This window comes from Semicossyphus pulcher, unplaced genomic scaffold (assembly GCF_022749685.1).
Source record: "Semicossyphus pulcher isolate SPU_LCO1_2020_fin unplaced genomic scaffold, fSemPul1.0.p SCAF_17, whole genome shotgun sequence".
NCBI lineage: Eukaryota > Metazoa > Chordata > Actinopteri > Labriformes > Labridae > Semicossyphus > Semicossyphus pulcher.
Genome location: NW_027211681.1, coordinates 2,848,176 through 2,861,274, shown reverse-complemented (window position 1 = coordinate 2,861,274; position 13,099 = coordinate 2,848,176). Strand labels below are relative to the sequence as shown.

The 13,099-nt window shown below is 39.7% G+C and overlaps 2 protein-coding genes across 2 annotated transcripts; both read right to left on the bottom strand.

The window, feature by feature from the left end:
• Positions 1 to 697: 697 nt before the first annotated feature.
• On the bottom strand, positions 698 to 3,020 carry LOC138594520 (afadin- and alpha-actinin-binding protein). Its single transcript, XM_069665643.1, has 9 exons — positions 2,914 to 3,020; positions 2,737 to 2,815; positions 2,518 to 2,638; positions 2,039 to 2,192; positions 1,794 to 1,897; positions 1,542 to 1,703; positions 1,287 to 1,404; positions 1,008 to 1,176; positions 698 to 810 (listed from the first exon to the last, which is right to left on the bottom strand). Exons 3-9 carry the CDS (start codon positions 2,611 to 2,613, stop codon positions 714 to 716), a joined length of 900 nt encoding a protein of 299 aa, XP_069521744.1. The 5' UTR covers positions 2,614 to 2,638; positions 2,737 to 2,815; positions 2,914 to 3,020; the 3' UTR covers positions 698 to 713.
• A 1,472-nt stretch (positions 3,021 to 4,492) lies between these two features.
• Positions 4,493 to 7,644, bottom strand: LOC138594525 (guanine nucleotide-binding protein G(I)/G(S)/G(O) subunit gamma-10). The gene is made up of 3 exons (XM_069665649.1): positions 7,468 to 7,644; positions 6,797 to 6,923; positions 4,493 to 5,498 (listed from the first exon to the last, which is right to left on the bottom strand). Exons 1-2 carry the CDS (start codon positions 7,555 to 7,557, stop codon positions 6,798 to 6,800), a joined length of 216 nt encoding a protein of 71 aa, XP_069521750.1. The 5' UTR covers positions 7,558 to 7,644; the 3' UTR covers positions 4,493 to 5,498; position 6,797.
• Positions 7,645 to 13,099: the final 5,455 nt, after the last annotated feature.

Genomic DNA, 13,099 nt, shown 5'->3' with positions numbered 1-13,099 from the left:
GCAGGGTCACTTAACTAAACACGTATTACTTTAGTAAATAAGCATCATTTAGCAGCCAAATCTAATTTATAAAAATGGTAACAAGGAAGTTACATGCTCAGATGTTATTTTGGAGTGTTACAACTAACTGGATGGGTGAACATGCATGCATGGTAAATTGTAATTTGCACAATGTATAAAACAGATTTCACTCTGTTTTTAATTTGAATAGAAAAAACACGTTTGTGAATAAAGCAGTCAATCGTCACGTAGCCACAGTAGGCCTATTATTCATTGTTAGACCAACATAAATGACCACACATATAGTTTTAAGTTACATTTTAGGTAACTGATGGGTGCCCTGATAACTGAAGGGTTAAGGCAAATATTCCAACAGTTGAGATCCAGCTGTGGGTATTTGTTGTGTTTTCATTCCCCCTGCTGGCTCCTCATTTCCTGTCTGTCTCCATGGCTGTGCAATAAAGACTCAAAAATCTCCAAAGTCTGAAATGCTTGACAGCAGTCATATTTAGCCACTATAGGAAACTTATTTTATTGGCCAGCTAGATTACAACAGAAAAACAAACATCAATTTAGATTGTTTCAAACTGCACTTTTTTTAAAAAATAAATAGCACAACAGGATCAATATAAAAATCAGTTTTTATTGATATCTTGTATAAAAACAAAAAAAAAGGTGTAATATGTTTGTGTTCCAAACCAATTACCATTGTGTTAAAATGACCAGTCTAAGTGTGGAGCCTGTGGTGTGTGCACAATCCTGTCTGCTCGGCCGTCCCATGTCTCCGACCAATGATCAACCTCTCTGGATCTGAAGGAGAAGAGAGAGATGAGAGATAGAACGATGTAGGTTTTCAGATCAAACAGAAGTTTAACATTAATATGTGAAAAGTCACTTACAAACATTTTTTACAGAATGAGCCAAACTGGGTAAAGAAAATACTCTACTTGGTTCATATTCTCTCTGTGTGTACACTGCTCCTGCTATAAAAGCAGGACCTGACTAACCTGCAGTTGTATGACAGATTGAGGGCAGAGTAGAGCTCAGGGGTGCTGGGGGTCTTAACTCTGACTGCTCCCTGCTGTAATGCAGAAACTGCAGCGGTCCCAGACTGGGTGGAGGATGGAGTAATTGGAAGACAGCCAGACACGCTGGTGGGCCCCAAACCGGAGAAATCTGGAGTCAAAAACACATGATGTTTTATGACATTTCTAGCAAAATTATTTCCCCACATCAAAAACATCAATTTCCCACTATTTCACTTTTTAATTTCACTGCATACTCACTGAGAGAAGAGCTGTCTCTCCTGTTGTTGCTGTTCGGAGCTGCTTTAGTAAACACAGGCGAGTCACGCAGATACTGCTGCTTCAGGAGAGACGCCTTCTGAAACTCTAAATCGTGGCGCTGTAGACAGAATAAACAACATTTACAAAGGAAAAAGAGTCTGTCCTATCTCTGCTCCATTTTCAACTCAATGAGGAGCTATAGCATGGGATAATAATCTCCAAGCAATGATCATATAACCATATACATAAAATCACCTCATGGCTCAGTCGGATGGCAGCATCAGTGAAGGACTGTCGCTCCCTCTCAAAAGTCCTCCTCTGATGATCGAGCTCCGCCCAGTGCATCTGAAGACGTTCCCACTCCTCCAAGAAGTAGGAATCAGCCAGTTCAGAGGGGACCGGCGAAGCAAGACTGTCCTGAAGACAGAAACCAAGTGTGTTTCCAAGTCTGATGCTAGCCAGTTCCCATGAGAATGTGTGTTTTTAAACATGAGAAACAAATCTCACCTGCAGTAGCTGCTGTTGTAATCTGACAAGCTGCTGACTCTCCTTCAGGTCATTTTCTAGTCGAGCCAGGAGCTTGTCATGATCGGTACCAACGTCAGAGAGGCCTATGTAGCAATGACAGACCACACATTATATTCTTTAATAGAACAGTGTCGTCAAATATGGTCAAAGAAATTATAGCTGAATACAGAAATTAAATATTTGTTTTATCTACCCGTCACAGATAATTCTACCTAGATGTTTACCTTCAGGCAGCATGTCACCCAGTCTCCTCTGCACCTGCCTCCAACTCTGAACCACACCTCCTGTCACATGATCACCCAGTGCTTCCTCAGCCTGATCCAGCCTTGTGTCTTCAGCTTGGGCTTCCTCCTGAACGTCCACCACGTCTGACAGGGTCTTTAGAAAGGTTAGACTGGTGTGTTATGTTGAATAAATATCTTGGATTCAGCATGACCACTTCAAGACTCAGAGCTCATTCTTGGTATTGTATACAACTTTTTAGTAGCTGTTCTGGTAGTGTTACACAGTCTGCCTCAGCAGGTTTGTAGTGTGAGCACTTCATGGGTGGCTTAAAGGATTAAGGAATAAATGTTTGAATGAACTTTAAAGCTTCACAACAGCAATGGACTGTACAGGCGAACGCTGCGCTAACTCCTTCACCCATTTCAGCAGCAGTACCTGCACTTAAAAGCTCAGTAAGAGTTACTCCTCTTTTACCCACATGCTCCATGTCCACTCTGAGTGTGTGTAATAAAGTTGTGAGGCTGTGGCGCAGCTTCATCGCCTCTCTCAGTTCTGCTTCTCTGCGCCCCAGCATCAGACGCAGCGTGGCCTCTTCTCGCCTGCAGATTGGAGACGGTAAGCGAGGATTAGGGAGAAGGAGAGAACACATTTGGAAGCAGTAATCAGAAAGTGACAGTAATATTTACAAGCAACTTACTTTGCAGTAGACCTGATGGATTTGATAGGGCCTTCTCTTCTGCCTCGACTTCCTGGGGGAAAGTTCAGCACCTCTATGGCTGGATGGAAATACAGTGCAACATGTCAAATTCAGTTAATATGTGGTACAAGCAAAGAGCTGTGTGTGAAATGTTCTGTGAGTTTATCTGAGTCTCACATGGTCCCTTGTCTCTGTGTCTGTCAGGCAGCTGTGACAGTCTCTCCTTCAGTCTGTTGCTTTGCTGCTCTCGACGCCTCAGCTCTGCCTCCTGCTGGTTACACCGCAGCTGCAGACGAGTGCACTTGCACGAAGAGAGAGATCATTTTCAGAGAATAGTCCCAAAAGTGTGAGTGAAAAAGTCTAATAATTCAACTTACTTTGGCTTGTTCATATTTCAGTATGTCCTGAAGCCTGGCCATGTGCTCGTCCATCTCTTTTAGTTGCTCCTACAACATACAAGTGTAATTTTTCAGTAGAATTTCAAGCCTGTAATCTATTTAATTCACTTATTGTTTACCCACCATGACTGTGTCGCCTTGCTCTCTGTGCTCCTCCCTGTCAGCCCACCAGGAGGTGCTGTGAGAGAGATCATTCAGGGGGTTGGGATCCCAAAGCTGATGGGAGTCTTCAGAAGACGAGGACGAAGGGAGAATGAAGGCATATTGAAAAGTGAGATAGGATGGTGGGGATGGGATGTTTTGTATCAATATTTCAGGTAAAGGTGACATTATTACCGGAGTGCTCAGAACGTCTTCCAACCCTCCTCAGGCCAAACCTGGAAGCCATCTGGGTGCTGGATTCACAAAAAAACATGCAAATGTAACAAGTGTGCACCACACAGGATCAAAACACTCTGTAGACATGCATCACTGGATAAATATGTTCTATGAATGCTTAAATGACACATTATGGTAACAATAGCTCAGTTCATGTTTTGAGTTCCTTACCTGATCAGTATAACTTCCTCAAACAGATGCTGCCTCTTTTATTTCCAGGTGATGGCACTTCTGCTAATTACCCCTGACAATGGGCCGCACAATGGAAGCTTCAAGAGGGAGAATAAGTCAAACTGCTTCCTACAAAACCTGAACTTGTGCGCAGGTTCTGTAGCGTTCACTGATCTGTATATAAAAGTCTGTCTGAAGGTGTTGTAAGTAAAATTTAAGGAAAATCCATGATATGAGGAGCACACTTGATAATCCCTGAGACACACCCAGACTTACACGCTCAGCCAGTTTAGGTTCAGCTCAGCATTTTTCAAATCTTCCACAGAGGGTTAAACTGATTTAAGCCGTGAAACTCATGTCAGCATGTGGTGCAACCTTTTAAGGTAACATGAACATGGTGTTTATTCTGTTTGAAGAGCACAGGTGGGGCAAACATGGCATTTGCTGCCAACACTGTTTTTCTTCTTTACAAATGTCGATAAAATTGGTCTGAGAAATCTTTTAGGACACTGACAACATGTGAAATTGACACTGTTATTCACATGAACTAATACAGTGATGCCTGTTTGCTTTCCACCACAGTCATTCGCTTTACATTCAGTCACTTTTCATTCACTCTTCAATGACCAGATCATGTAAACGTCCTCACTCTTTACAGCTTTACTTTGATGTTGAAACTCCTCAAGAGAGGCTGCACCTCTTTGTAACATCTCATTTGACCTGTTTGTATGTTCTGGTTGAAAAAAAAACTACTGAAAGAGGGGTTATGTAGTCTTTAAAATATGTAAATGTCTTAGTGTTCGATTCAAAAAAATTACCAACAGCAATTTGTCAGTGTCCAAAAAAGGTTTTTAATTTCTAAAAGGTTGCCCGCAGTAGCAAAGGTAAGAAAGATACAGGCTAACAGTAAAAGTTTTGGTTGATTTGATTCCAGTGTGGAAAACGATCAATGCAACAAGTCACTGCAGCATGATTCATGAAATACAAACAGTATATGGAATTTTGAATTGATATGTGAACATTGCTGTTTGGCCTTTTGTGCATCCGAAGTGATATTCAATTTGCAACTGGGTTTCACTACCCAAATAGTTTAAGGTCATCATAACATTTCTTTTATATAATTAAAGACAGGAAAATAAAAGGCAATTAAAAGCAACCTTAACAGGCTGTTACATATATACAGAAAAAAAGACAAGATTATTGGACAATAACATGGCTGCACTGAAAGGGTTAAAGTTTGTACCTGTTGTTGCACCTCAGTATAGTAGAAACACATTTACCATTCATACAGGAGTAGTTAGATACTAGTCTGTTTAGCTCATAGCTAACAGTATGTCTGTTGGCCACTATATGAAATACACTTCATATATGACACGCAAGTTCTTATTCTTTAACAGCACCTGGTTTAAATTAGTGTTTGATAGATTCTCCATCTGCGACACAAAACACAAGAGGAAGTTGCACTTTCAGCAGCCAATCACAAGGGCTGAATTTCACTGCCTGCAGACGGACACCATAAGGTCAGTAAATTGAGGCTGGACATGGTAGTTAGTAGGTAAACGAAGAAAGGCTTAATCATTAGTCAAGTTAGTGTCTTTTTTTACATGTAGAGTTTGGCCCTTGCTTTAATGTAACAGATGGGAGTTATTATACCATTAGTTTTGGCAAACAAGGTGAAAAGTTCCCTCCCCCGAACCCAACAGTCCCATGTTGCATTATCCCAAGAGGAGCAGCTGATCGATGCACAGCGACATGAAGAGGGAGTGGAGAAAGCCTTCGACGGATAAATGGAGAAATCCTCCACTGTTCTTCCCGCTATGACAGAAAAACAAATATCATTGAAGAAACACATAAACTAATAAAAACTGCTATATGCCTTTTTTTCCCAAGGACATTTTGACACATTTCAGAAGTAAAAGCACAGGTGTACATAAACTAAAATGGACTTTTCCTTGTTTCCTGAATTATATGCGAAGTTTCTATTCAACCAATAGCTCTTAACCTTTTTCACTGCACTTTGTTCATGGTTTTGATAATATTTACAGACACAAGCTTGATTCGTATGGTAATTAAAGCTCCTGTTAGGAACTTTGGGTTTGTGTTGATTTTGTCGACCCCTGTGGACAAAGCCGTACTTCCTATCTCTTTGCTGATGTGGTGGTTTTCATGAAAAATCTCATCCTGCATTTTTTAACTGTCATATATATCCCTCAACTTTTGCCCTGAAAAATGTAAACAAAGGCAGCATGCAGTTAATCACTTCGCCTGTCACCCCCACCCTGCCAGCAGTTTCAGGCATTAAAAATAACTATATAGAAATAATCAATTGTCGCTGATGGTCTGGTTTGCTTTTGTAGGTCATGTAGGGTAATCAGAATAAATTTCAGTCTGTTTCATAACCAGCGAAAGTTAACTGGAACAACGTGTTTTGTATAAAAATGTACAGGAACTAGGTAACAGACATATTTTCATTATAACTAAGTTTTAAAAACAGGAAATATGTCTATTATTTTAGGCAAAGTCACCAACATGTCTTTAACACAAACAACACAAAGAGAGCTCGATATGCAATTTCCTAATCTAAGTTATAGAAGCAATTTACCAAGCCACGGAAAACCAGTCGTGTGATTAAAGTCGTGAGACTAATGACTACTGAAGGAAAACACCACACTCAATTTGAATTGACCAACAAAGGTTGAAATTTGTTTGGGCTTCATATAGAGGAGCATCCGTGTTGAAAAAATAAAAACAGCACAGAAAATGGAAGAAAATGTTTCCTGCTCCAGCGACTCTTAATTTAGGATTTTTGGTTTTTCTCTTGATATAATGAAGAGTAAACTTAAAATATTGAAGTTGTGGGCTCTTGGTTGGACAATGCAAACTAATCTGAAAATGTCACCTGGGACAATTGATTTTTTAGACAATTTGTATCTGTAGCCCCAAAACGTGTATGCAGGTGATCGAAGAATTCAAAATCCATCTTTAGCTGAAATAAGTTGAGTAATTCAAAATAAAAGACCCTCAGTTCACATCATGTTAGCTCTGTAGCACCTGTCTGAGTATAATAGATGGATTTCACGGATGTACTGTCAGTGAAGGACAATCAGGCCCACCTCAGAACAGGGAGCAGGACTTGGGGGGTCTGAAGGGATTATCACTGGAGGGGACCCCGACCAGGAGAGGGTCCTTGGAGGCATTTTGCAGACAGAAGTTTCTCAGCTCAGCAGCAGCCTGTGACACCTGTAGTGACAGACACATGGAGATGACCATAATGGTATTCATGAGAGGAAACATAAACAGCCTGTCACATTGTGCAGCATCTGTAAAGCTGTAACTGGCCTGCTGCCAAACTCCGACTATACCCACTGTCATTTACGTACACTTACTGGCACTTTTTTTGCATACAATTTGCAACAACTGTATTACACAAACGGGGACGTCAACTAAGTAAGTTTATGAAAATGAGCGTAATGCTGAGCAGCTGTTTCCTGTTAAACAAACACCAGGTTTACTGTTAATAACGTGTCACTTCTGTCGATACGGTGACACTTTTCAGTACTAACGCCTCTTGAAACAGACATTACGACTGACAGCCGTCAAAACACGGAAGAAACGCGCTGGTTTGTAACTGCGGTTTACAAGAAACAAGTTTATGTGTCAGTTTGTCGGGCCTGTGATGTAAGAGTCCAGTCTGTGTCATTTCTGTAACAGTTTGTCTCCGCCATTCAGCAGCAGGTCGGCTCGCTCTTCCGTGTTTGTCTGTCAGTGTTGAGGGGGTTCGTACCTTGATCCTCCGGATACTGGCCTCCAGCCGGAGCTGCTTCACAGCCCTTTGAGCGATGACTAAGTTGTTGCTTGCATTGTTGTTGGACATGGCGACGGCTGTCGACGGCGAAAAGTTGAGGGCTATTTAATAAAAGCGGCCACCACTGGGCGGAAATTAACCCCAACTGCTCCAAACTCTGAACCCGACTGGGAATTGTTGGTCACTGGGTGCTCCGCCTCCTCTGTGCGAGCGAGCTATTCTATTGGGCTCTAGGCCTGTCAATCAAAAGCTGAAGTGAGAGCCACGCCCCCAGCACACAAATGCCATTATTATGAGTTTCCTAGAGAGCAGAGCAGGAGAGTGTACTTTGACCTTCGGCTGGAGGGTGAACAACCATAACACAGTTTTAGTCACCACCTGGTGTAACTTGCACCAGTTTGGCACTTTTTAAAAAATAAGTCATATTTAATGTAAGAGTGCATTATGTGCTCTGAATTCACTACATCCAAATAAATTACAGTGTTGGATGGACTCATGCAAAAGAAAACTGTGTAGATCTTTTCCACAAAATTAAGTTTGGAACTGATACCAGAGCAAATATTTACATTATCAATAACAACACTGATCATCATCATTTAGGATGGCTGTAACTGAGTGGTAGAGTTGGTCGTCTCTCAAACAGAAGGTTGGGGGATTGATCCCTGACTGCTACAGTCCACATGTCAAAGTGTCCTTGGGCAAAACACTGTACCTGAAATGCTTCCTTTGATTTATGAATGTGCGTAGATCCTGACTGGAGATCGACATAGTAGCCTTTGCCATCAGTGTGTGAAAGGCTGCATGTGACATGTTAGTCCGTGAGCCAGTCAGGTTGGTCACTACCATCTGAGGGGAACAATGCTCATAGTGAATTTTGGCAAGTTATACATCTCTAGAGAAAATATGTGATAGCATTGCACCAGTGGTAGCTTTATGTGTCCTGTCATGCAATTTATAACACTACCCTAAAACAAACAATTCTGTGTGGCCAATAATAACTTGTATGTATATTCAACCAAGTGGTATTTTGTCATCAGTGAGCTCTAAACATTGAAATTTGTCACAATGATAGCTGAGTTCAAGCACTTTTCATCAAATGTTGTTATAAAATTCTACATTAAAAACATTGTCATTGGTGGCACTCGCAGCTCAGTGCCCAATTTCAGTAGAGTGGATCATTTTATTTTTAGAAAAATATTTCTCTGATATTTTGGAAAAGTCAGTAAAAACCCTAGGACACATATAACCACATGTATTTGTAGATAATTTATTCAGGAATTCAAATAACTGATTTTTTTTTTTTATAAATTCCATATTAAGATCAGTACAGCAGAATATGTAACCCCACTCCCCAAAAGATAAAAAGCCTCATTTGGAGAGATTTCTTGGGTTTTATCAATGTCGTGGTATTTTTCATATTGTTACTGAAGGATATACTCATACAATTACTAGAAAAAGTGTATACTAGCAGGTTTATCCCTATAATTTCTCAATTATACAGAACTTTATAAGGGTATCAAACACCGGCTATTTAGGCACTAGATGGTTAATTAAACTGTGGTTAGTATCAAATCAAAACAATCTTAAACTTTTGTTGTAGCATATAGATTAAGAGATTAAATAAATTTAATCAAAGACTGCTTTCCATACTTTGTTTTACATACTGTCACAAACCAGTACCTGCAGGAAAAAATCATATTAACATTGCTGGTGAAAAAACCACCTGCTGCAGAGGTGATATTAATGTATGGCTACATCCACGCTAATATGTTTTGGTTTCAAAACACATAACTTTATACTTAGCAAGAAAACATATAAGAGTGGATGTAGCCTATGTATAAATGGTGATGCAAAAGTTAACCTGATACTTACACGACATTTAGTTCACTGAATTTCTTAATAAATGTCCTTCTAATCTGAATGTAAACATTGTAATTCATTCTTTACTTATATATATATCCTTCACCCATTTGGCTCTGCATACCTCAGAGCCAAAAGAGCCAAGGAACTTAAAACTGACCTAATAGGTTGATTCTGTGTAGCTGGCAGCCCTGGCAACAATTATAACCTATCAATAACTGATTGTCATTGAGTGTTTGATGGCACATATGATCAAGAACTAAACCTGGCTCCATCTGGTGGTCAAAGAGCAGAAAGTTCTGCCTGCTGGAAGAGCACTTTTCTCACAGCAATCCCTCTGCTTCCTCAGGGAAATTAATAAGTCATCTTTTAAAAAGTATAAATATCAGAGTTTGCATTAAGGCTTTCTAATGTAACACATGACAGTGGTTTTCTACTTAACTTGATATTTTCCTTTATACAGTGACAATTATTTCTCTTATAACCCTACAGCGTGGTGTGCAACAGTGTGTGTAGATCAAAGTTTTAAAACTTTTCCTTGTATCTCGAAGTCATATTTGGTCAATATTTGGTGTGACCACCCTTTGCCTTCAAAACAGCATCAATTCTTCAAGGTACACAATTTTTGAAGGAACTTAGCTGGTAGGTTGTTCCAAACATCTTGGAGAACTAACCACAGATCTTTTGTGGATGTAGGCTTCCTCAAATCCTTCTGTCTCTTCATGTAATCCCAGACAGACTCAATGATGTTGAGATCAGGGCTCTGTGGGGGCCATACCATCACTTCCAGGACTTCTTGTTCTTCTTCACGCTGAAGATAGTTCTTAATGACATTGGCTGTATGTTTGGTGTCGTTGTCCTGCTGCAGAATAAATTTGGTGCAGTCATACGCCTCCCTGATGGTATTGCATTATGGATAAGTTTCTACCTGTATTTCTCAGCATTGAGGACACCATTAATCCTGACCAAATTTCCAACTCAATTTGAAGAAACGCAGCCCCAAACTTGCAAGGAACCTCCACCATGCTTCCCCGTTGCCTGCAGGCACTCAGTATTGTACCGCTCTCCAGCCCGAACAAACTGCCTTCTGCTACAGACAAATATTTCAAATTTTGACTCATCAGTCCAGAGCACCTGCTGCCATTTTTCTGCACCCCAGTTCCTATATTTCGTGCATAGTTGAGTCGCTTGGCCTTGTTTCCATGTCGGAGGTATGGCTTTTTGGCTGCAACTCTTCCATAAAGACCACTTCTGGCCAGACTTCTCCAGACAGTAGATTGGTGTACCTGGGTCCCACTGGTTTCTGCCAGTTCTGAGCTGATGGCACTGCTGAAATCTTCCGATTTGGAAGGGAAATAAGCTTGATGTGTTTTTCAGCTGCTGCACTAAGTTTCCTTGGCCGACCACAGCATCTACGATCCTCAACGTTGCCCGTTTTTTTGTGCTTCTTGAACATCTTTAAACCCCAGGCTGCTTTGAAATCTTTGTCTGGGAGAGACCTTGCTGATGCAGTATAACTACCTTGTGTCTTGTTTCTGTGCTCAATCTTGCCATGGTGTATGACCTGTGACATGAAACTGTCTCCCACAACCTCACCTTGGAAGCAGAGTTTGACTTTTACTCACCCAGTTTTAAGCCTCCTACACAGCTGTTTCTGTTTCAGTTAATGACTGTCTTTCAACCTACATGTGAAATTGATGATCATTAGCACCTGTTTGGTATAACTGGTTGATCATACACCTGACTATAATCCTACAAAATCACTTACTTTGTGCAAGTGTACCTATAAGAATTGATGCTGGTTTGAAAGCAAAGGGTAGCAACACCAAATATTATTTATATTTTTGAAAGCATTCTTAGTTGACAGCATTTTTCACACCTGCCTAAAACTTTTGCACAGTACTATATATACAGTATATATAAAGCTGTGTGAACTGTCACAAAATGTAAATGTAAAAAATTACAGTCTGTAACAGTCTAGATTCCCATCATAAAGGTTGAAAAATGTATAAAACTGCAAAAGGTATCAAAAAGTTGAATTTGAGTAATAAAGTACTAAAAGTGGAGACCTGTTTAAAGTTTGAATGGAGTTTCTAGCTTAAAGTATGAAAGAGAAGTTAGAGTTCAAAGTGGGCATGGTTTGAACAATCCTCCCACAGACTTACATTGTAAAAAAAAAAAGGCAAAGAAGGTGTCATAAAAAGAGAGAACCATCAGTTTGAAGTAGAATGCTTTATTGTGTTCTTGTATAGTTTTGGGTTAGGGTTAGGGTTAGGGTTAGGCATGGGGTTATAATTCAAGTAATAGCACCCAGAAAGCTACCACCACTGCAATGCTATCACATATTTTCTAGCACTAGAGTTTATACACCTTGCCAAAAATCACGATGAGAATTATGATACAGGTGTCCAAGTTTGGGGTCCTGGCTCACGGACTATGTAGTGTATATGTGCTATGACTGGTCTGAAGACTAGAAAATATTAAAGAGAGAGTAGACTTAAGCTTAAGCATATACTGGTGTAGTGTTCAGACCAGACCTGATGTTATATCTTTGTATTTTTTGTGGAGTTTTTTTGTATTTTAATGTGTTAATTTTGCTTAATGTCAATGTCACTTTTATTTATATAGCACATTTAAAACAGCCAGTGGCCAACCAAAGTGCTTTACATAAAAGCAGGAAGAAACAATAAAAACAATAAAAGCATATGTCCTCTTCAATGGCTGCGAAGCTGCTGGATATTGGCAGGAACTGGAACAATGAACATTCAATTCATGGGCAACAGCTCTGGTTGACATTCCTGCAGTCAGCATGCCAATTGCATGCTCCCTCAAAACTTGCGACATCTGTGGCATCGTGCTGTGTGATAAAACTGCACATTTTAGAGTGGCCTTTTATTGTGGCCAGCCTAAGGCACACCTGTGCAATAATCATGCTGTCTAATCAGCATCTTGATATGCAACACCTGTGAGGTGGATGGATTATCTTGGCAAAGGAGAAGTGCTCACTAACACAGATTAAGACAAATTTGTGAACAATATTTGAGAGAAATAGGTCTTTTGTGTACATAGAAAAAGTCTTAGATCTTTGAGTTCAGCTCATGAAAAATGGGAGCAAAAACAAGTGTTGTGTTTATTTTTGTTAAGTGTATTTTCTTAACTTTGTTTTTTGAGATTGTCTAGATAATATAAAAGTGAATGTGACATGTAGTGCAAAGCGCTGTGAGTAGTTTGAAGATTAGAGGTGCTAAAAAAGTGCAGTAGATTTACCATTTTACAATTTTAAAAGGTTTCTTCTGTGATTGTCAGATTCAGTCCGACATTTTCCACCATCAAGGTTTTTTTCCAAAGTTTTATACCACATGCAGACTTATCAGTTGCACAGTTTACACTTAATAATCTGTCGTTGGATAAAAGAATAATCCATACAACTCCCAAAAATTCTTGGTTCATGAGAATAAAGTGATTATTCTGTGTTCACATCATGACTGTACTGGAAATGACGACAGAACAAGACAAGTATCGGTTCCTTCACTTTTAGACTTCTTTTTAATTGCTGTTTGGTTACACAATTAATACAAAGATTATAGAACAGATGAATTACCATACATGAATTGTGATCAGTTTTGATTGTATTATGTAACACCAGTTTTTATAATTTCATGTTTTATGAATAAAAAAATATTGTAGTACAAAAATATATAACACATCATGGGATGTGTTCCACCAGTATGTAACCAGCTCACTCAGTTGG

What these genes read in the sequence shown, in the direction of transcription:
- LOC138594520 (XM_069665643.1), bottom strand. Translation starts at nt 2,613, where the DNA reads ATGCTGGGGCGCAGAGAAGCAGAACTGAGAGAGGCGATGAAGCTGCGC. An exon ending in TCAGAGTGGACATGGAGCAT is followed by an intron (nt 2,193 to 2,517) that starts GTGGGTAAAAGA and finishes ACCTTTCTAAAG; the next exon opens with ACCCTGTCAGACGTGGTGGA. An exon ending in TACAACAGCAGCTACTGCAG is followed by an intron (nt 1,704 to 1,793) that starts GTGAGATTTGTT and finishes TTCTGTCTTCAG; the next exon opens with GACAGTCTTGCTTCGCCGGT.
- LOC138594525 (XM_069665649.1), bottom strand. Translation starts at nt 7,557, where the DNA reads ATGTCCAACAACAATGCAAGCAACAACTTAGTCATCGCTCAAAGGGCT. An exon ending in CCAGTATCCGGAGGATCAAG is followed by an intron (nt 6,924 to 7,467) that starts GTACGAACCCCC and finishes CTGTCACTACAG; the next exon opens with GTGTCACAGGCTGCTGCTGA.